The sequence below is a fragment of the Microtus oregoni genome, unplaced genomic scaffold (genome assembly GCF_018167655.1).
Source record: "Microtus oregoni isolate MIOR12 unplaced genomic scaffold, Mior012 000053F_ref0000044, whole genome shotgun sequence".
Classification (NCBI taxonomy): domain Eukaryota; kingdom Metazoa; phylum Chordata; class Mammalia; order Rodentia; family Cricetidae; genus Microtus; species Microtus oregoni.
In genome coordinates, this window is record NW_024543829.1 from 15,529,827 (window position 1) to 15,550,657 (window position 20,831).

Below are 20,831 nucleotides of genomic sequence, written 5' to 3' on the forward strand. Positions count from 1 at the left end.
CTGAAGTCATTGTTCCAGCACTGAAGCTTTTTTTGCTGGAGGCTGGAAAGTTAGCAACAGACTCTCAGGATTTTCGTTGTGTGCATTAGATGGGGTGCTATACACTCTTGTTGGGTTAGCTCCAGTGTGTGCCTGCTGACTCCTAGGGGAAATGTCTCAAGAGACAGAAGTACAGAATTCTTTTTGGCATTTTAGAGCAAGTTATCCAGCCCTGTCCAGTTTCTTTGAGAACTTCCCAGCCCTTCCAAATACTCAGAACTATTTGTTGTATGTGTATATATGTACGTTTATAGGTGTGTATGTTTGTATACTTATGTATGTATATACTCTCACACTAAATTTACCTTGTTATGACCAAAATATTTGGTGAAATTAACTTAGGGGTGAAAGGGTTTATTTAGCTCAAAGTTTTAGGGTGAACAGCCCATAGTGGCTGGGAAGACAGGCTGGAACTCCTGTCTAGAGGAGTGTGAGGCAGAAGCTCCTCACGTGGTGGTAGACCAGTGCGCAGAGAACATAGTTTCCTGAGTGACTTAACTTTCAGAAACTTGCCCCTCATGGGGGCTGGGTCAGTAGCTTAGCTGGTTAAGTGCTTCTTGTGCAAATCCTCAGCACATAACGCAAATCCAGTGTGGTAGCACGTGCTGGGGAGATAGGGACAGGAGGATCCCTGGGGCTTGCTAGCCTGATTGTCTAGTTCAGTGTGTGAGCTCCTGGTTTAGTGAGAGACCCTGATCAAAACTATGATGAATGATCCAGCAAGATAGCTCGGTAGGTAAAGGTGCCTCCCTCCACACCTGACAACTGAGATGTGATCCCCACAACCAACATAGTGAAAGGAGAAAAACGGCTTTCTACAAGTTTTCCTTAACTTCCATTTTTATGCCCCCCTCCTTCCTCCCTCCCTCCCTCCCTCTCCCTCTCCCTCTCTCTCTCTCTCTCTCTCTCTCTCTCTCTCTCACACACACACACACACACACACACACACAAACACACAATCACACACACGTGAGCAAGTGCGTGTGTATGTGTGTGTATAACTTTTTAAAAACTGAAAAGCAGTTGAGGAAGATACCCAGCTAAAGACTGAGTCCCAGGCCAGTCAGAGGTATACACACACTGAGACCCTGTCTCAAATAAAAACAAAAAACCTTTGGGGACATTTCATATAGAAACCATAGTAGGACATTTACATTGGCATGGGCATCACTGATGTAGTATATTCTGAAACCATCTTTCTATAATCTGCTTCTTGCATAACGGTGGGGGTGCACACCTTTATCCTACTACTTGGGAGGCAGAGACAGACAGATCTGAGTTCCACGACAGCCATTGCTATACAGAGAAACCCTGTCTTGAAAACAAAACAAAGTAAAACAACAACAAAAGGAATCTGCTTCTCCTCTGGCGGACCTTTTCCCCTTCCCGTTGCTGCATCCTCCGACTTCTCTCCTGCTCAGTTCTTTCAGCTCTCTGTGAAGGCTGCCATTTTTCCTTGGATCCTATGAACTTGACCCTGCTTCCCAGCACTTTGTTGTATCTGGAGACTGATGACCAGCAAAGGATACCACTCCCCGTAGCCTGGAGCCCCATACCACTGTGCATTCCGTCAGTCTACTTGGATGTCATCCAGCTACTGTCAGCCCCAGAGACTCTGGCTCAGAAGAGTGCGTTTCAGTGGTTAGATTAGTGGAATTTACTGCAAACTAGATTTTTGGGGCAGGGATTCCATATTTTGTGTAACCCCCTTCCCCTTTTTTTAACTATCAGATAGCTGTAACTTGATTGGCACCAGCCACCATGTGCTTCTATTTCCTCACTGGAATCAATTACTGTTACTTTAATTTGCCCCACAATTTCAAGAGTTGTATTTGATATACACAAGTGGAAAGTAATGCATAAACACATGGGTACTTAATGCTAAAGATAGCATCATTAAGGAATTTTTTAAATGTTTCTTTCAAACCAGGCATAGTGGTACATACCTTTAATCCCAGACATAGGGAGGCAGAAATAGGGCAGATTTCTATGAGTTCTATGGCATCTTGGTCTAAATAGGGAGTTCCAGGACAGGTGGGGCTCTGTAGTGAGACAGGTCTCAACAAAAGCAGCATACAAAAACCCAAAGACAGAAATATCCAAGTACTATGAGGGAAGAATTATCAGTGCTTAAAGTTACTTGTAAGTGTTGTGATTGGACTCTGAGTCCAGTAGTGTATCTGCTTACTGTGATAACGCAGGTAGCTTCAGCAAGAGTCGTCAGTTCTCAGACCTTTAGGGTCTGAGACAGCTGCTTTCTCCAGCCCTAGAGACAGCGCGGTCAATAGTAGAGAACTGGATTCCAGGTGTTTCTTATGCTGGTGTCAGATACTGAGAGGTTACGTTTCGGTAAGGTGTCTGAGGCTGCTTTGGTAGGGAGGCATCGTTTTGGATCATGTTACTATTACTCTTTCATTACTACCTTTGTGTTTTAGATAATTATCCTTTTCCTCATGTTCTGGCTTGTCTTGTGGTCTTATTGCTGCTGGCAGCTTGATTCTTAGGTTTGTAGTCTTTGTTAAAATCACACTCAAATCCCTTTCACTATAGCAAAACTGTGGTTACCCAGAAGGCCATTTGGATTTTCTGGTTATCTAAGACCCTTTTGACTAACCTCTTGTGGAAAGTTTTCTGTGCGATGATGAGGTCTTGTGTCACTAACATAACTACTGTCTTCAGGTTAGGAGTTGATGGCCCCTGGATATCACCTAATAGCAAAGACAGTCTGACTCACAGTATTGAAAGCAGTTCTGTTCTTAGTGTCTTTGGTCCTGTTCTCTGCTGCCTAGCTGGCTTCATTTCTGCTCATTGCCGTTCTGGTAACAGGTAGTCATCAGTAACTGTAAGCAGAATGCAATAGTTAGTTTGCATACAGGGTGAGTGGCTTGGAACTCTCGGTGACTGTACCTCAGTAACTTAGATTTGCATGGTACATCCTGGCTATTGAATGTGAGGATTAGTTGTCTGTACCCAGAGCTGTAGAGGAGGAGGGAATACCCCAGGAAATATGATTGCCACAGAGACTCTGCATTTTAGCAGAAACTGCAAGAGCTGAGGCTGGGTGGGCAAATGACTGCCCTGTCACAGGTCTTCTTTAGTGACAGAATTTAGGCTGGGATTCTTCATTTCTCCTAAAGCAGAGTCGAGGGAAAATGTACAGTTTATGTATTTAAATCAATGAGAGATATTCCTGCTTTGCTACTACTGATTTAAGATTTCTAGTGTTACAGATTTAAAACACTTGAGGTTTCTTCTGTTTCTGATGTAGAAGACTGAGCTGAACACAGAACAGTGCAGTCCCCTTGTGTCCCATGTCCCAGAAAACAGAATCGCTGGAAGCTAGGTCTCCATCTCCACAGCAGCCTACACACATGATAGACAGACAGAACGCACATTGTAACGTTGCTTACTTTCCTCTGTAAGTGATTGTGAGGAGTACAAAAATACCAGTTCAGCTACCCAAGCCCAGAAGGCTTGACAAGATACTGCTGACTCAGTAGCTTTAGAATCTTTTTTAAAAAAGTATGCTTCTAGTCTTATCGTAGATGATAAAAATATGTTTTGAAGCACTAAGACTATCATGTTCAGCATGGTAAAAGTTTCAGTGTTTGTGAATATTAATAGTTACTTTTGTTTAAATATCAAGAAAGTGATCAATTTCACCAGAGTCTATTTTCTGTAAGATGTTTGATGCCGGACATGGTACACATTTAATACTGCTCTCTTTTTTCTCAAGAGAAACTTTAGAATTGAAGTTTGTTGAAAGGTGGTGTCTCCTTGGGAAATGTCTCATCTATGGCTTGATAGATGTATTCTGCATGAACTTGATCATTTCATCTATTTACCTCTTTTTGCATCTAATTTTGTCCAGTGTTTTGTGAAGGAAGAATTTCTTACATTATCTCAAGTGATTTCTCAGGAATAGGCAATATATTTCATCTCACTAGTAATCCTTAAAATGACAGGAGGATTGCTTTTGTTCCCCCTTCTAGTTTTAGGATCATTGCTGTGCTTTGTTTTATTTTTTGAGTGTCTCTGGTTAACCCTGGTTGTCCTGGATTTTGCTGTGTAGACTAGGGAAGGTTCAAACTCAAGGGTCTGTTGTCCTCTACCTGGCAAGTGTGGGATTAACAATTTATGCCACCACACCCAGTGATCATCGCTGTATTTAAATTGTAATTTTGTCTTCAACTTGTCGGGACAGCTATTGTGTAATGATCTCAAGTCATATATCTTTTGTAAGGAAATGGGTAGCAGCTTTAGGGCAGAGGAATGAGACACTTTCAGTAGTGAATGAGACAACACTGACATTAATAATGCAATTCTGCCCTTTAAGTTGTGGGAAATAGCTATGGAATTTGGAGTGATGAACTGGTGGTGTGTGCAGCAGTGCTCTGTAAACAGCTAGTTACAGAGAGACGAGCTTCTGCTGACCTGAAGCTTTAATTTACAAACTGACGGCTTCCATGTCATAGCTCATTGTAGCACACAGTGGGTGGCTACTTTCTCATATAGCAAAAAGCTAAATTGTGCAGATTGTGAATAATTTTTATTAATAATGGTTTTCTACTCTCCTCATTACTGTGTCTGAGGTCATTTCATGTTTAAATTCAACGTTATTTTATATGTTCTAACTTATGAACCTCCATAGAGCTACAGAGTATCTTGGGCCAGATTTCAATACAAAGATACATTTCAGATTGTGTTTGGTTTCTGAGACAAAAAGGCAATAAATAGCATTCACTCTCTTGATACTGTATTTTTTTTGTTTATAATTTAAAATGACAACAACAATCAAAAAAATCTCACCAGTAGGTAATGTTTGCTGTCAATTCTGAAGATCTGAGTCCCACCCCCTGGATCTACATGGTGGATGAGAGATTGTGCTTCTCCAGGGTATCCTCTGGCCTGTACATGTGTGCTGTGGTGGTATGAAAGTGAATGGCCACATAGGCTCTTAGATTTGAGTGGTTAGTGCCTAGTTGGCAGACTATTTGGGAAGGACTAAGAGGTATAGCCATGTTGGAGTGGGTGTAGGCTTGTTTGAGGAGGTGTGTCACTGGAGGTGGGCTTTGAGGTTTCCAAAACCAATGTCAGTCCCGGTCATTCTCCTCTCTCCTCCTCTCCCTTTCTCTCTTCATCCATCTTGCCAATAAGATGTAAGCTCTCAGCTACTACTCCAGTACCAGGCCTACCAACCTGCCACAGTGCTCCTGACCATGATGGTTATGGACTGACTTACCCTCTGAAACTGTAAGCAAGCTCCCAATTAAATGCCTTCCCTTATAAGTTGCCTTGGTTATAGTGTCTCTTCACAGCAATAGAACAATAACTAAGATATGCACATGTTCTAAATGTCCCCAACATATACATGTGAAATAAATAAAGCATAATAAATTTTTTTCTTTTTTTTCCGTTTATTTATTTATTAAAGATTTCTGTCTCTTCCCCGCCACCACCTCCCATTTCCCTCCCCCTCCCCCAATCAAGTCCCCTCCCTCGTCAGCCCATAGAGCGATCAGGGTTCCCTGCCCTGTGGGAAGTCCAAGGACCACCCACCTCCATCCAGGTCTAGTAAGGTGAGCATCCAAACTGCCTAGGCTCCCACAAAGCCAGTACGTGTAGTAGGATCAAAAACCCATTGCCATTGTTCTTGAGTTCTCAGTAGTCCTCATTGTCCGCTATGTTCAGCGAGTCCGGTTTTATCCCAGGCTTTTTCAGACCCAGGCCAGCTGGCCTTGTTGAGTTCCCGATCGAACATCCCCATTGTCTCAGTGTGTGGGTGCACCCCTCACGGTCCTGAGTTCCATGCTTGTGCTCTCTCTCCTTCTGCTCCTGATTTGGACCTTGAGATTTCTGTCCGGTGCTCCAAAGTGGGTCTCTGTCTCTGTCTCCTTTCCTCGCCTGATGAAGGTTAATATTCAGGAGGGTGCCTATATGTTTTTCTTTGGGTTCTCCTTCTTATTTAGGTTCTCTAGGATCACTAATTATAGGCTCAATGTCCTTTGTTTATGGCTAGAATCCAAATAAGAGTGAGTACATCCCATGTTCCTCTTTTTGGGTCTGGCTTACCTCACTCAGGATAGTGTTTTCTATTTCCATCCATTTGCATGCAAAATTCAAGAAGTCCTTGTTTTTTACTGCTGAGTAGTACTCTCATAAGTATATATTCCATACTTTCTTCATCCATTCTTCGATTGAAGGACATCTAGGTTGTTTCCAGGTTCTGGCTATTACAAACAATGCTGCTATGAATATAGTAGAGCATATGCTTTTGTTGTATGATAAGGCCTCTCTTGGGTATATTCCCAAGAGTGGTATTGCTGGGTCCAGGGGTAGATTGATCCCGAATTTCCTGAGAAACCAAAACACTGCTTTCCAAAGTGGTTGCACAAGTTTGCATTCCCACCAGCAATGGATGAGTGTACCCCTTTCTCCACAACCTCTCCAGCAAAGGCTATCATTGGTGTTTTTTATTTTAGCCATTCTGACAGGTGTAAGGTGGTATCTTAAAGTTGTCTTGATTTGCATTTCCCTGATCGCTAAGGAGGTTGAACATGACCGAAGTGTCTTTTGGCCATTTGAACTTCAGTTGAGAGTTCTCTGTTCAGCTCAGTGCCCCATTTTATAATTGGGTTGATTAACCTTTTACGATCTAGTTTCTTGAGTTCTTTATATATTTTGGAGATCAGACCTTTGTCAGTTGCGGGGTTGGTGAAGATCTTCTCCCAGTCAGTGGGTTGCCTTTCTGTCTTAGTGACAGTGTCCTTTGCTTTACAGAAGCTTCTCAGTCTCAGGAGGTCCCATTTATTCAATGAGGCCCTTAATGTCTGTGCTGCGGGGGTTATACATAGGAAGTGGTCTCCTGTGCCCATGTGTTGTAGAGTACTTCCCACTTTCTCTTCTATCAGGTTCAGTGTGTTCGGACTGATATTGAGGTCTTTAATCCACTTGGACTTGAGTTTTGTGCATGGTGATAGATATGGATCTGTTTTCATTCTTCTACAAGTTGACATCCAGTTTTGCCAGAACAATTTGTTGAAGATGCTCTCTTTTTTCCATTGTATACTTTTAGTTCCTTTATCGAAAATCAGGTGTTCATAGGTTTGTGGGTTAATGTCAGGGTCTTCTATTTGATTCCATTGGTCGACTTCTCTGTTTTTATGCCAATACTAAGCTGTTTTCAATACTGTAGCTCTGTAATAGAGTTTGAAGTCAGGGATGGTAATGCCTCCAGACGATCCTTTATTGTATAAGATTGTTTTGGCTATTCTGGGTTTTGTGTTTTTCCATATAAAGTTGATTATTTATATTTTCCATATAAATATTGATTATTTATATTTTGATGGGAGTTTGATGGGGATTGCATTGAATCTATAGATTGCTTTTGGTAGAATTGCCATTTTTACTATGTTGATCCTCCCAATCCAAGAGCAAGGGAGATTCTTCCATTTTCTGGTGTCCTCTTCAATTTCTTTCTTCAAAGACTTAAAGTTCTTGTCATATAGATCTTTCATTTCCTTGGTCAGAGTTACCCCAAGATATTTTATGTTATTTGTGGCTATCGTGAAAGGTGATGCTTCTCTGATTTCCCTCTCTGTTTCCTTATCCTTAGTGTATAGGAAGGCCACTGATTTTTTGGAGTTGATCTTGTATCCTGCCAAATTACTAAAGGTGTTTATCAGCTGTAGGAGTTCTTTTGGTAGAGTTTTTGGGGTCGCTTATGTATACTATCATATCATCTGCAAATAACAAAAGCTTAAGTTCTTCCTTTCCAATACGAATCCCCTTGATCCCATTATGTTGTCTTATTGCTATTGCTAGAACTTCAAGCACTATATTAAAGAGGTATGGAGAGAGTGGACATCCTTGTCGTGTTCCTGATTTTAGTGGGATGGCTTTGAGTTTTTCTCCGTTTAATTTAATGTTAGCTGTCGGCTTGCTGTAAATAGCTTTTATTATATTTAGGTATGACACTTGTATCCCTAATCTCTCCAAGACCTTTATCATTAAGGGGTGTTGAATTTTGTCGAATGCTTTTTCAGCATCTAATGAAATGATCATATGGTTTTTTTCTTTCAGTTTATTTATATGGTGGATTACATTGATAGATTTGCGTATGTTGAACCAGCCCTGCATCTCTGGGATGAAGCCTACTTGATCATAATGGATAATTTTTCTAATGTGTTTTTGGATTCGGTTTGCCAGTATTTTATTGAGAATTTTTGCGTCGATATTCATGAGTAAGACAGGCCTGTAATTCTTTTTCTTGGTTGGGTCTTTGTGTGGTTTTGGTATCAGGGTAACTGTAGCTTCATAAAAGGAATTTGGCAATGACTCTTCTGTTTCTATATTGTGAAGTACATTAAGGAGTATAGGTATCAACTCTTCTTGGAAGTTCTGGTAGAATTCTGCAATGAAACCATCTGGTCCTGGGCTTTTTTGGAAGGGAGATTTTTGATAACAGTTTGTAGTTCTTTGCGACTAACAGGTCTATTTAGATCATTCACCTGGTCTTGGTTTAGCTTTGGTATATGGTACTTATCTAAAAAAAAATGTTCATTTCATTTGTATTTTCCAGTTTTGTGGCATACAGGCTTTTGTAGTAAGATCTAATGATTCTCTGAATTTCCTGTGTCTGTGCTTATGTCCCCCTCTTTATTTCTGATCTTATTTATTTGCGTGTTCTCTCTCTGTTGTTTAATTAGTTTGGATAGGGGTTTGTCGATCTTGTTGATTTTCTCCAAGAACCAACTTTTTGTTTCATTGATTCTTTGGACTGTTTTCTGTGTTTCTTTTTTGTTGATTGCCGCCCTCAGTTTGATTATTTCCAGTCTTCTACTCCTCCTGGGCACGTCTGCTTCTTTTTTTCTAAAGCTTTCAGGTGTGCGTTAAGTCCCCGATGTATGCTTTCTCCGTTTTCTTTAAGTGGGCACTTAGTGCTATGAACTTTCCTCTTAGCACTGCTTTCATCGTGTCCCATAGGTTTGAGTATGTTGTCTCTTTATTTTGATTAAATTCAAGGAAGATTTTAATTTCTTTCTTAATTTCTTCCTTGACCCAGGTGTGGTTCAGTAGTTGACTGTTCAGTTTCCATGAGTTTGTCGGCTTTCTGGGGGTAGCATTGTTGTTGCCTTCTAACTTTAATCCATGGTGATCTGATAAGACACAGGTGGACACTGATATTTTTTTGTATCTGTGAAGGTTTCCTTTGTTTCCAAGTATGTGGTCAGTTTTCGAGAAGGTTCCATGAGCTGCAGAGAAGAAGGTATATTCTTTCCTATTTGGGTGGAAAGTTCTATAGATGTCTGTTAAATCCATTTGCTTTATTACCTCCAATAATTCTCTTAATTCTCTATTAGTTTTCTGTCTGATTGACCTGTCCATTGGAGAGAGAGGTGTATTGAAGTCTCCTACTACTAGTTTGTGTGGTTTGATGTCTGCCTTGAGTTCCAGTAATATTTCTTTTACATAAGTGGGTGCTTTTATATTAGGGGCGTAGATATTCAGGATTGAGACTTCATCCTGATGAATTGTTCCTGTTATGAGTATAAAGTGTCCATCTCGATCTCTTCTGATTGATTTTAGTTTGAAGTCAGTTTTGTTAGAAATTAGTATGGCCACACCTGCTTTTTTCTTAGGACCATTTGCTTGAAACACCTTTTCCCAACCCTTTACTCTGAATAGATGCCTATCTTTGTTGTTGAGATGTGTTTCTTGCAAACAGTAGAATGTTGGATCCTGTTTTCGTATCCAATCTCTTAGCCTGTGCCTTTTTATAGGTGAATTGAGCCCATTAATATTAAGTGATATTAATGACCAGTGGTTGTTTACTCCGTTTATTCTTATTGTTTTTGGTGGTAGAGTTTGTGTGTCTGCCTTCTTTGAGTTGTGCTGGTGAAGGGTCGCTAGATGCCTGAGTTATTGTATGCAGTGTTGGTAATGTTGGGTTCCTTGGGTAGCTATTTTCCTTCTATTACTTTCTGTAGGGCTGTATTTGTAGCTACGTATTGTTTAAATTTGTTCTTATGCTGGAATGTCTTGATTTCTCCATTGATAGTGAACAGTAGCTTGGCTGGGTATAGTAGTTTGGGTTTGCATCCATGGTCTCTTAGCTTCTGAAGTACCTCTATCCAGGACCTTCTGGCTTTCATGGTTTCCATAGAGAAGTCAGGTGTAAGTCTGATCAGTTTACCTTTATAAGTTACTTGGCCTTTTTCCTTTGCAGCTCTTAATATTCTTTCTTTAACCTGTGTATTTAGTGTTTTGATTATTATATGGCGAGGGGTTGTTTTTCTTTGATCCAGTCTGTTTGGTGTTCTGTATGCTTCTTGAATATTCAAAGTAATATCTTTCTTTATGTTGGGAAAGTTTTCTTCCATAATTTTGTTAAAAATATTTTCTGGGCCTTTGAGCTGTGACTCTTCTCCTTCTTCTATTCCTATTATTCTTAGGTTTGGTCTTTTTTATTGTGTCCCATATTTCCTGAATGTTTTGTGATGAGAATTTGTTGGCTTTGCTGTTTTCTTTGATCAGTGCTTTTATTTTCTCTATGGTGTCCTCAGAATCTGAGATTCTTTCTTCTATCTCTTGTATTCTATTGATTATGCTTGTTTCTGTAGGCTCTGCTCGTTGACCTAGATTTTCCATAACCAGCTGGTCCTCAGTTTGTGTTTTCTTCCTTGCTTCCATTTCAGTTTTCAATTCTTGAACTGTTTCCATTACCTGTTTGATCGTTTTTTCTTGGTTTCCCAGGGTATCATGTACGTATTTACTCATTTCTTCAAACTTTTTGTTATACTTCTCATCCATTTCTATAAGGGCGTTTTTCACATGTTGTTTAAGGGACTCTATTGCTTTCATAAAGTCAATTTTTTCCACTTCTTCTGTGTTAGGGTGTTCAAGTCCTTCTGTTGTAAGATCATTGGGTTCTGGTGTTTTCATGTTGTTTTTGAGATTATTGGGTGAATTTTTGCCTTGGCCCCTGCCCATCTCCTCCTATCGATGCTATCTAATGGGTCTTTTAAAACCAGTTCAGGTTTCCCTGCTGGCCAGGGGCTCTTCTTACAAAATGCCCTCGCTCTGTTTCCTGGCTCCTGCCGGGGGCCTTGATCCCTCTCACCCCTCAGAAGGGTCCTCAGGAATAGGACCCGGCTCCTCTTTTGCCAGAGACCTCGCCAACCAAAGGCCTACCTCTTTGATTTAATTGTAGTGGGGCGATCTGCTCTCGGTGTTGTGCGCCAGTCCCCAGCATCCACCTGCTCCGTCCGCCTGTGCCGTCCGCCTCCATAATAAATTTTTTAAAAAGCTAGCCACTTAGAACTAACATTAAAACAGTTGGTGGTACCCACCTTTAACCCCTGCAGAGACAGGGGGATCTCTGTGAATTTGAAGCCAACCTTGTTTACACAGTTAACTCCAGGTCAGGCGGAGCTACATAGCGAGACCCTATCTCAAAAAATCCAACAGCTCTTTTTATGGCATCCCCTCAGCAGTGACTGTGTCAAGATGAAGCTGAATAAATATCTCCTTCCCAGCCACTGACTGTCAGAAACTCATTGAAGTGAATGGTGAACGGTGAATACAAGCTTCATAGGTTCTATGAGAAGCACATAGCCACAGAAGTAGCTACTGATGCTCTATGTGAGACTGCAAGGGTTATATGGTATGAATCAGTGGTGGGAATGACTAACAAGATTTCTCCTGAAGCAAGGTGTCCACACCCACATGGCAGAATGTGCTCACTGTTGAGTAAGGGGCATTCTTGTTATAGACCAAAAAGAGCTGGAGAGAGGACGTGCAAGTTTCTTCATGGATGTCAATCTAACTCAACTTGGTTAAAGGAAAGGAAGATATTCTTGGACTGACAGATACTACTGTGCTTTGTTGGTTTGTGTCCAAAGAGCTGCAGGATCTGAAAGCTTTTTCAGTCTCTAAAAGAAGGCGATGAACACCAGTATGTTGTCAAAAAACCCCTAAACCAAGGTCAGAAGCCTCCTGTTACTCCACCTGTCCTACAAAATAAACACCCATGTATTGCTCTGAGAAACAACACACTAAGAAAAACAAGGAGGAGGCTGCAGAATATACCAAACTTTTGGCCAAGAGAATGAAGGAAACCAAAGAAAAACTCCAGGAACACATTGCCAAGGGATGTAGGCTGTCCCCGCTGAGAGCTTCTACTTCTAAGTCTGAGTCCAATCAAAAATAAGTCTTTAAGAGTAACAAATAAATTATCAAGACCATTAATCAAACCATTTAATTTGATGTTAAAAAAATCTTGTGATTGGAAAATAATTGACATTTGAAATAAAAGTAGCATTTAATTGTTGACTTGAGTTGAAATTTTACATCCTCAAATTGTATTATTATTAATTCCGTCCCTTGTTCTCACACTTCCCTGAGCTCTCTCCACTGTCAATATGTTGAAGCCAAGAGGGACAGTATAGTATAGCTTGGGATTACAGAGAAGATGTAAATTCAAGGAGGCTGGCTTCTGACTCTTGCCTCTTTTGTCTTTTATTACAAATGTGGCAACTAGTATTTCTAGCATGCAGTTTTCCTTTATAATATATGTGTTACCACTATTTGTCCCAGGCATGCTTGTCTTTACTTTTTAAGGTAGTGGGCATTGAACTGGAGCCTGGGATATACAACAGTAAAGTTCTGCCATCGCACCGCAGCTCAGCTTCTATGCTTTGTAGTGGGCTCTGCAGCTCTTTCCACACCTTTCCTGCAGTCCCCAGGCTCCTAGGACCCCTTCTATAAGTACAGTTCCATTGTGGCAATATTGTTAGTGCTTCATTGCCATACATACCATATTTGGGAAGAAGCTGGGGTTGTGCTTACCTGTTCGAGTATGAGTGAACTAAATAAGAAAATTTATTTTTAAAATAAAACTGCTTTTTACTTTGTTATTAAAATAACCTGCTTTTCCAATAGGCTAACCCTTTGGAGATAGAGTGTAGATTTTAGTGACATGGATAAAGCTCCAATTTGTGGAGATAAAATGTAAAATGCATTAGTGCAAATGTGTGCATGCATGATGGAGTGTGTTAAAACAGAATCTCGCTCTCGTGCCCAGGCTGATGTTGTGCTCATGGCGGCCTTCCTGCTTCTTTCTGGACTTAGAGGCATGAGCACCTGTCTGAAGTGTGTGTTCTGAAAGAATAAACTCCAAAGCCTTCACTGACCAGCCACAGCCTGTGTGTTCTCTGCCATCTGATAAACATCCATACAGACAGTGACTGGGAAAAGCTTTGATCATGTGAACTCCCCTGCCCCTTACTTCATTTCTATCAGACTATACCAATTCCTTGATGCCTTGCAGAAACTGTTTGTCTAATTCTTACTAAAATTCATCTCAGAGAAATGAATAAAATACAGTTATTTTTAGCAAGATATATTTTATAGCCACAGCTACCAATATTCCTCTTCCTCCTCCTCTCTGCTGGAATTCTCTCCTGTACTCCCCTGGGAACATTCTCTCCAATAGGGTCACTGCATAATATCGACTTTTCTTACTGTATTAAGTGGGGGAGTTTACTGTGAGCTTACTGCTTTCTTCTCATATTTTTGCTCATAAAATGATACTTTGTGTTTCTGTTCACAAAACGGTTGAATCCCACTTGATTCTGTTTCTTTAAGCAACACATACCTTTGCTCAGAATTGTAGTTTCCTCACTAATGTCAATAACACATGCAGTTTTGTTTCATGTTGAAACAGGGTCTGTGCTTATTCTAGGTTGGCCTAGAGTCGTCCTGTCTCCATCTCCTGAGTGCTGGCTAAGGTGACAGGCTGTGCCCCCATCCGTAGAGTATAACTGTATGACCCATTCTGAAGAAGCTGTGTCCATTTGCTGCATCCTCAGTGTTAAGGAATATGGTTCATTATAAATACGATAGTTGAATTTCAGTTGAGCATCAGAACACCCCCCTCACTCACTCCCTCAGTGCCATTTGATAAATTATGATACCAACAAATACAAAGTTTTCCAGGTTAGTTTCTCTATTCTCATAAAATTTAATGCTCCGGTTTCATTTTGAGCAGTGGATGAGTCTGAAGACTGGACATGTGTTCGTTGTATCTTAGGCGTGATGATGAATGGGACTGGTCCTTCATATTTTAGTTTCAAAACTTCCCTGTCCGCCTCTTGTTTAAAGATAAAGGTCACATTTTCAGACTAGACGTTAGTTCTTGGGGAGAAAGGGTGAATGTTTAAGGCATTACTTTAAAAGAAGAGTTTTGAGTGGGTGTGGCTTTCTCATAGTTGATTCAGAATGCATGATGTTGCACATAGCACAAGCTGGTTGAGTGGCTGTGCAAAAGCAGTGATTTGAAGCACTAGCATCCAGCTGTGAAGAAAAGAGTCCAGTGCTTAAGTTCTTCTGAGAGACTCGCTCTCGAATCTGTGCGCAGGTGTGATGGAAACGAGGGCTGAGTCAAATGGGGATGATGGGCAGGCCCTCCCATTGTGTTCATGGCCAGGGAACTTGGGACAGCTGCTTGCGATAACAGGAATTCAAACGTATATTCTGTTTATTGTATTTGTACAATTATGAATTTTCCTTTTGAACCCATCTTGCTGTCATGTGAACATGTTGATAGTATCACTGAATGTCATAGTACTGATCACCAAGGCCCTGTGAACTCTTCTGCCTGCACAAGCCCAAGTGAAACCACGTGATGGACGAGTCAAGGAGGTGAGAGCTAGGCGTAGACTCGGTTCATGGAGCACTTGTCAGGATCAAGGGCAGGATCAGCCCTTCCGGAAGCAGGCCACACAGCCCTGTTGTTTATAGAAAATACACCGAGAAAAGTCTAGAACTTGTTTACTTTTTCCCTCCCTTCTACCATCATTCTTCCTAAGTTTTCTTTTCCATTTCCTTCAGGTATCACTTCTTAAAACAACAACAACAACAAACCTTTATAGCTGAGTATGGTGGCATAGGCCCTTAGTCCCAGCACTCATGAGGCAGAGGCAGACAGATCTCCGTGAGTCAGAGGCTAGCCTAGTCTACATAGTAGGTTCCAGGATAGCCAACACTATACAGAGAGGCCCTTTCCCTAAAATTAACTAATAATACTGATAATAATCCTTAAAAACCTTTTACAACTTTTTGATAATGTCAAGTGGCCAGTTTGTGATATTTAATCTTTTCTGAGAACTTTGGAATAATGGACTGAGATAATTAGCCACATTCAAAGATCTCACTCATATGTGAACACCATTGAAAATCTGTTTATACTACTGTTACCTCCAATAATGGCTGACAAAAGACTCCATGATTTCTTTGTTCAAAACATGATGGTGAAAGTGTAGGCTTATCTCCTGGGTGGTGAAAGGGTGTCCTTTGTATGGGGCATTGAGAATACTGCCTGATCACACTTGGTAAGGATTTCTCATATACTCTTGTGTCTTCTCTCAGTTTTACCCAGATTTTGTGCTAACCCACGACCAGAGCCCTCTGAACTGCTTTTGTGTGTTTACTGGGTATTGAGACTGTGGGTCTTAGAAAATCTGCTCTCAGACCTGCAGTGCTGCCTCAGGGCACCTCTGCCCAAGGAGTGCCTCTGCAACAGAGCTCTCTGCTCTCCACCCCTGGGTTTGCTTCTGACTGCACTCATGCATTTAAGTGACAGGAAGCAACAACATTCTCCAAAGCTTGAGCCTTTTTCAGACAGTCACAGCCATGTGCCTGTGGTGTTGCAGTTGGTGGGGACAGGGGTCGGACTGTTCTGCTCCGGGCAGTGCTTTGAAATACCAGAGCTATCTTCTGAGGAAAACTTTACCCAGTTCATGTGATCCAAACTGTCCAACCCACAGGCTTTTTCCTTCCTTCTAAGGACTGGCACAACTTTACAAGTGTTTGGATGTAGGTATCCCTCCTCATCAGCAGGTTCTGGATAGGAACAGTTATGGATGCAGTGGGATTCACTGGACTCCCACTCTGCCTCTGGTTCTGGTTAGCCATCACCCTGCTCTAGCCATCTGACTGAGGAGTACGCTAACCTGCATCTCTTTAGTTCTTGCCTCTGCTCTTCCTTGCTGCTGCACACAGCACTGCGAGCAGGTCCTGGACTTGGTGTCTTCATTGTAGTTCACTTCAGTAGACAGTAATCAGGAGAACACATTGTAGTTCCTAAAGATGGCTGTAGAGGAGAAAACACCCTGTCCTTCTGTGCCTGGTATACCACTTCGTTTCCCGTGCTGTTTCCTTTGCAGTTCCTCCCTACCCCATCCCCCTCTTTCCCTTTGACAAGTGTCACTCTTTAAATTTCCTCTGTTGGTGTTTGTTTTTGTTTTAGGAGTTTCTTTCTGGTGATGCGTACTTGCTATTTGGGGAGAGGAAGACTGAAAGCAACTCTAATAATGATTTAATTTTAAATCACTATATGTTCGAACAGTCACCCAGTGTTACCATCGCTGTGCGATACTCACAATGGCCTGCAGGACCCTCTCCCGTAAACCATAGCCCTTCCATCGCAGTACCTTTTATGCTCAAGAAATATAGTTTGAAGACTTAAACATTATTTATATAAGCATTTGATAGTTTATTAAATTTTTTACACTGCTTGTGTCTTCTCCAAAAACCTTGAACTGCATTAAAAATTTTTTTTACCCAAAAAGACCATGCTAGTATGGGGTATAATGTATAGTTGGTTTTCTCCCCAAAATTGTTCTTTATGTGATATTTTCATTGCCTGAAAAGAATCAATAACAATATTTAAAAACTTTTCAAGAATGTATTTAGTATTGACTTAAATGTTTTAAAATCCATTTTGTGAACATTTTACTATTCCAGCATGCTAAGTGAGGTCACTTTCAGGTTCGGGTCTTTAGAGACTGTTAGCGGCAAGTCAGTTAGCCCCACATTAGTAATTTGCAGATTAACCTGCTGTTCTTGGTTCCATTAGCCCTTTATTTACAGCTTCCCTTTGAGGGCAGGGGGTGTAGTTCAGTTGGTAGACTATCTGACTAGCATACGTGAGCCCCTGATTTCAGCCCCCTGCATTGCATACACTAGACAGTGACACATACTATTTCCCGAACTCCAAAGACGACCAGTTCAAGTTCATCCTTGACTACACAGTGAGTTCGAGACTAGCCTGGGAGAGCCTTGTGCGTAAGACCTTATCTCAAAAAGTTAATCAAAACTACTAATCTCAATAGCACTAAACTTCATTTTCTTCAGCATAGTCTACATCAGAAAATATCAACCTTTATTATCAGAAAGAGCAAGCTGCAACTGATTGAATCCACTTGAAAGTGTTAGAGGAAGAATCGTATTTTCCTTTCTGCCAGCCACTGAGACAGGAAAGTCAGAGTCCAGCCAGGCACCAGATGGTGGGGCAGATCCCCTGAGCCAGGGACGGGCCTTCAGTCCTACTGCTTTGCACAGTCTGTGCAGAGAATGGGAATATTTGCTTGGCAGCACAGTGCTTAGTAGAGGGGAGCTGTGAGCACGGTTGCGCATTCATCACAGCTCTTACTTAGCGAGGAACTGTACTCTTGATAGAGTCTGGTGTTGTATCTTAATGACAGTGTTCACAGGTAAGGACGGATAGATTATTATAATAATGAAAATATCCAAAAATACATCCTTTTTTAAAAGCACAATTCAGGAAGTTTATAAACCTTGACTTTAGATTTCATTCCTTTGTTTACATTTTTCTTTGTTTTGTTTTGTTATTTTGAGACAAGATCTCACTATGTAGCTCTAGCTATCCTAGAACCCACTATGTAGACCTGGGTAGCCTGGTAGCTCACAGAAGTACTCTTGCCTCTGCCTTCCGAGTGCTGGGATTAAAGACACACATCGTTATGTCTAGTTTAACTTTAAATTTCTTTTCCATTTAATCAAACTTCCTCTCTGCCTAAACAGATAGCATATGATTCTATACATATATTTCTAAAATCTGTCCCAGCAAAGAAGTCCTACTCAATAGTTATACATTTCAGTAATTCAGAATGCTTTTTGCTTATATAACATACAGCAGTTTCTTTATTTAAAAACAAGGGTAGGAGAGAGAAAGAGTGTTAATATAGATTGAACTGGGGGTCTTGCAAATGTTATGCAGTGCTGTGCCACTGCGCCAAGTCCTGAACCCTACTTAACGTTTCAAACTTGGGTAGATGCATGATGTGTGCTTGAATAGTCAGACAAAGTTAATAATGGCCAGTAATGTACTGGTCAGTTTTGAGTACTCCGTATAGATTGATCGGCTCAGTTGTTGCTCATAAGAGGTACTCTGTTATCTCGTTCTACAGACCAGAACACTAAGGGACAGGTTAAAAACACCTGGCCGGCAGCATATAAACTGGGCGTGTATTTAGACAGTGCAGCTCCAGAGTTATGCTTCTGCTGCTGTGCTGTTCTGCGCTTCCAGCCTCGCATGCCAGGAAATCTGAACTGGCTCTAGCTGCTCATCCCTATAATCCTAGCATTTGGGAGGCTAAGCAGGACAGTGGGTTCAATGCCCGCTGAACTACATAGTGCAGCTACCTCAAGGAAAGGATGTTGCCTGGGAGAAAAGAGAAAAAAGGAGAGACGGGGGAGGGGGGTGAGGGAGAGTGGGCTCTACTTCACTTTTTAACTCTGTATGCCTCTGTTTCCTTCATATATAAAGCATTTCTTATAGCAGTGGTCTCATATTAAATAAAATACCTATAAGGGTTTGAATTCCTCATGTTAGAGTCTGTACATTTTGTTTTCAATTGGTAGAAAAGAGTAGTTGAGCAGCTGCGGAAGAACCTGATAGTCAAGCAAGAGCAGCCGGACAAGTTCCAGATACAGCCATTGCCACAGTCTGAAAATAAACTACAGACAGCACAGCAGCAACCACTACAGCCACTACAGCCACTGCAACAGCAGCAGCAGCAGCAGCAGCAGCAGCAGCAACAGCAACAACAGCAGCAGCAGCAGCAGCACGCCCAGCAGTCAGCAGCACCTCCCAGCCTGACTGCATCCCAGGTAACCGTGTGGGTGAAGCACCCCGGGCTGAGTTCTGGGGATTGGTTGGTTATTGGTGACATAGCACTGGCTCCTACGCCAGCTGTCCTAAATTCAACTAACACCAAACAAAGTTTTCTGGGTCAGTTAAATGCACTGGCAGAGCGAAAGAGCCTTCTAGGGAGCAAAAGTTAAATGACTGAGTTGGGAGTGTGGCTCATTCATGAAGCCATGGGTTTGATTCTCAGCACCACATAAAACCAGGTATGGTGGTTTATGCCTATGATCCCAGCACTCTGAGGTAGAGGCAGGGGGATCAGGAAGTCAGTCACTTTTGACTACATAGGCAGTTAAAGTTTGACGCCAGCATGGGCTTCATGAGATCTTATCTCAAATTAAAAAAAAAAAAGATTGAGGGAAAAAAAGCTAAATGATTTCCATTGGGAATGGAACTCAGCAATAGAGTGCTTACCAATCATGTCCAAACCTAGCAACACACATGAACACACTTATCTGTGCATACATGCATGCTAAATGATTTTCTACTTGTCTTCAACAACAAAGACAGATCACTGAGCACCCCGCTGAGTTAGAGTCTTACTGGAGACTTCTGGGTGTCTATTTGTATTTGTTTCCACAGTGATTCAACCTCTTCTGGAATTGTTTTTCTGAAGCTTGTAGCAGTTAGGCATGTAGCTGTCCCACTGTCACTTTTGGGACCATGTAAAAAGAATCATCCAAAAGAGTGATATGTTTTTATTATCCATAGAGATAACATGCTCACGTCAAGTCCACATTCTTGAGAATGTATGCGGGTTCTCCACTGGTGGAGATCTGGAATGAGGGTGCAGGTGAGACTTAGAGCTAAGTGGGGCTTAGTGTTCTAGCCTGATGCAACTGTGGAAATGTTTTACTGGAAGGGGCATTTGACCTAACACACTGAAAGGACATATTTGGAATTAACATTTGATTAAGAAAATTATTCAGACTTGACCTCTACAGACAGATATATATATTATGAATGTACTTTTTTTAAAGTACATTTTTTTAAGATGGGCCTGAGGAGGTGGCTCAGTTGGAAAAGTGCTTGCTGTATAAGCATGAAGAACTGAGTTCTACACCCAACACCTACATAAAAAAGAATAGTGCATCGTCATGTGTGTTTTTTTTTTTATTACCGGTGCTAGGGGAGCAGAGATAGGAGAATGGAGCTTGCTGGCCAGCCAGCCTAGCTGAATCTATAAGTTCAAGATTCCAGTGAGTGGTCCTGTCTCAAAACACAAGATGAGGGCTGGAGAGATGGCTCACCAGTTTACAGCATTTGGTGCTCTTGAAGAAGACCTGGGCTCAGTCCCCAGCACCCACATCAAGAGGCATGCAACAATTTTTAAGTCCAGTTCCAGGAAATCAAGTTCCTCCTTCTGGCTCTCCAGGCACCTGTAAGCATGGGGTACACACACACACCCAGTCCAGGCACCTGTAAGCATGGGGTACACACACACACCCAGTCCAGGCACCTGTAAGCATGGGGTACACACACACACCCAGTCCAGGCACCTGTAAGCATGGGGTACACACACAGACCCAGTCCAGGCACCTGTAAGCATGCGGTGCACACACACACACCCAGTCCAGGCACCTGTAAGCATGGAGTACACACACACACACACCCAGGCACACATGTGCATACACTAAATGAGTAAGTTTAAAAATAAAAGCAAAGTTGATGATAACTGAAGAACAATACCTGAAGTTGGCCTCTGGCCTCCACATGTCTGCACATCTGCACACACACAAATTTATCCAAATAAGTGGATAAATAAGTAAACACACCGTAA

At 41.6% G+C, this 20,831-nt stretch overlaps 1 protein-coding gene across 13 annotated transcripts in view; it reads left to right on the plus strand.

The window, feature by feature from the left end:
- The window catches only part of Phf21a (PHD finger protein 21A), a 173,807-nt gene that overhangs the window by 123,710 nt on the left and 29,266 nt on the right, over nucleotides 1-20,831 (plus strand). For all 13 annotated transcript variants that reach the window (XM_041637457.1, XM_041637459.1, XM_041637464.1 and 10 more), the window contains one exon: nucleotides 18,766-19,014. In XM_041637457.1, coding sequence (XP_041493391.1) covers nucleotides 18,766-19,014 — 249 coding nt within the window. The remainder of the gene's footprint in view (nucleotides 1-18,765; nucleotides 19,015-20,831) is intronic.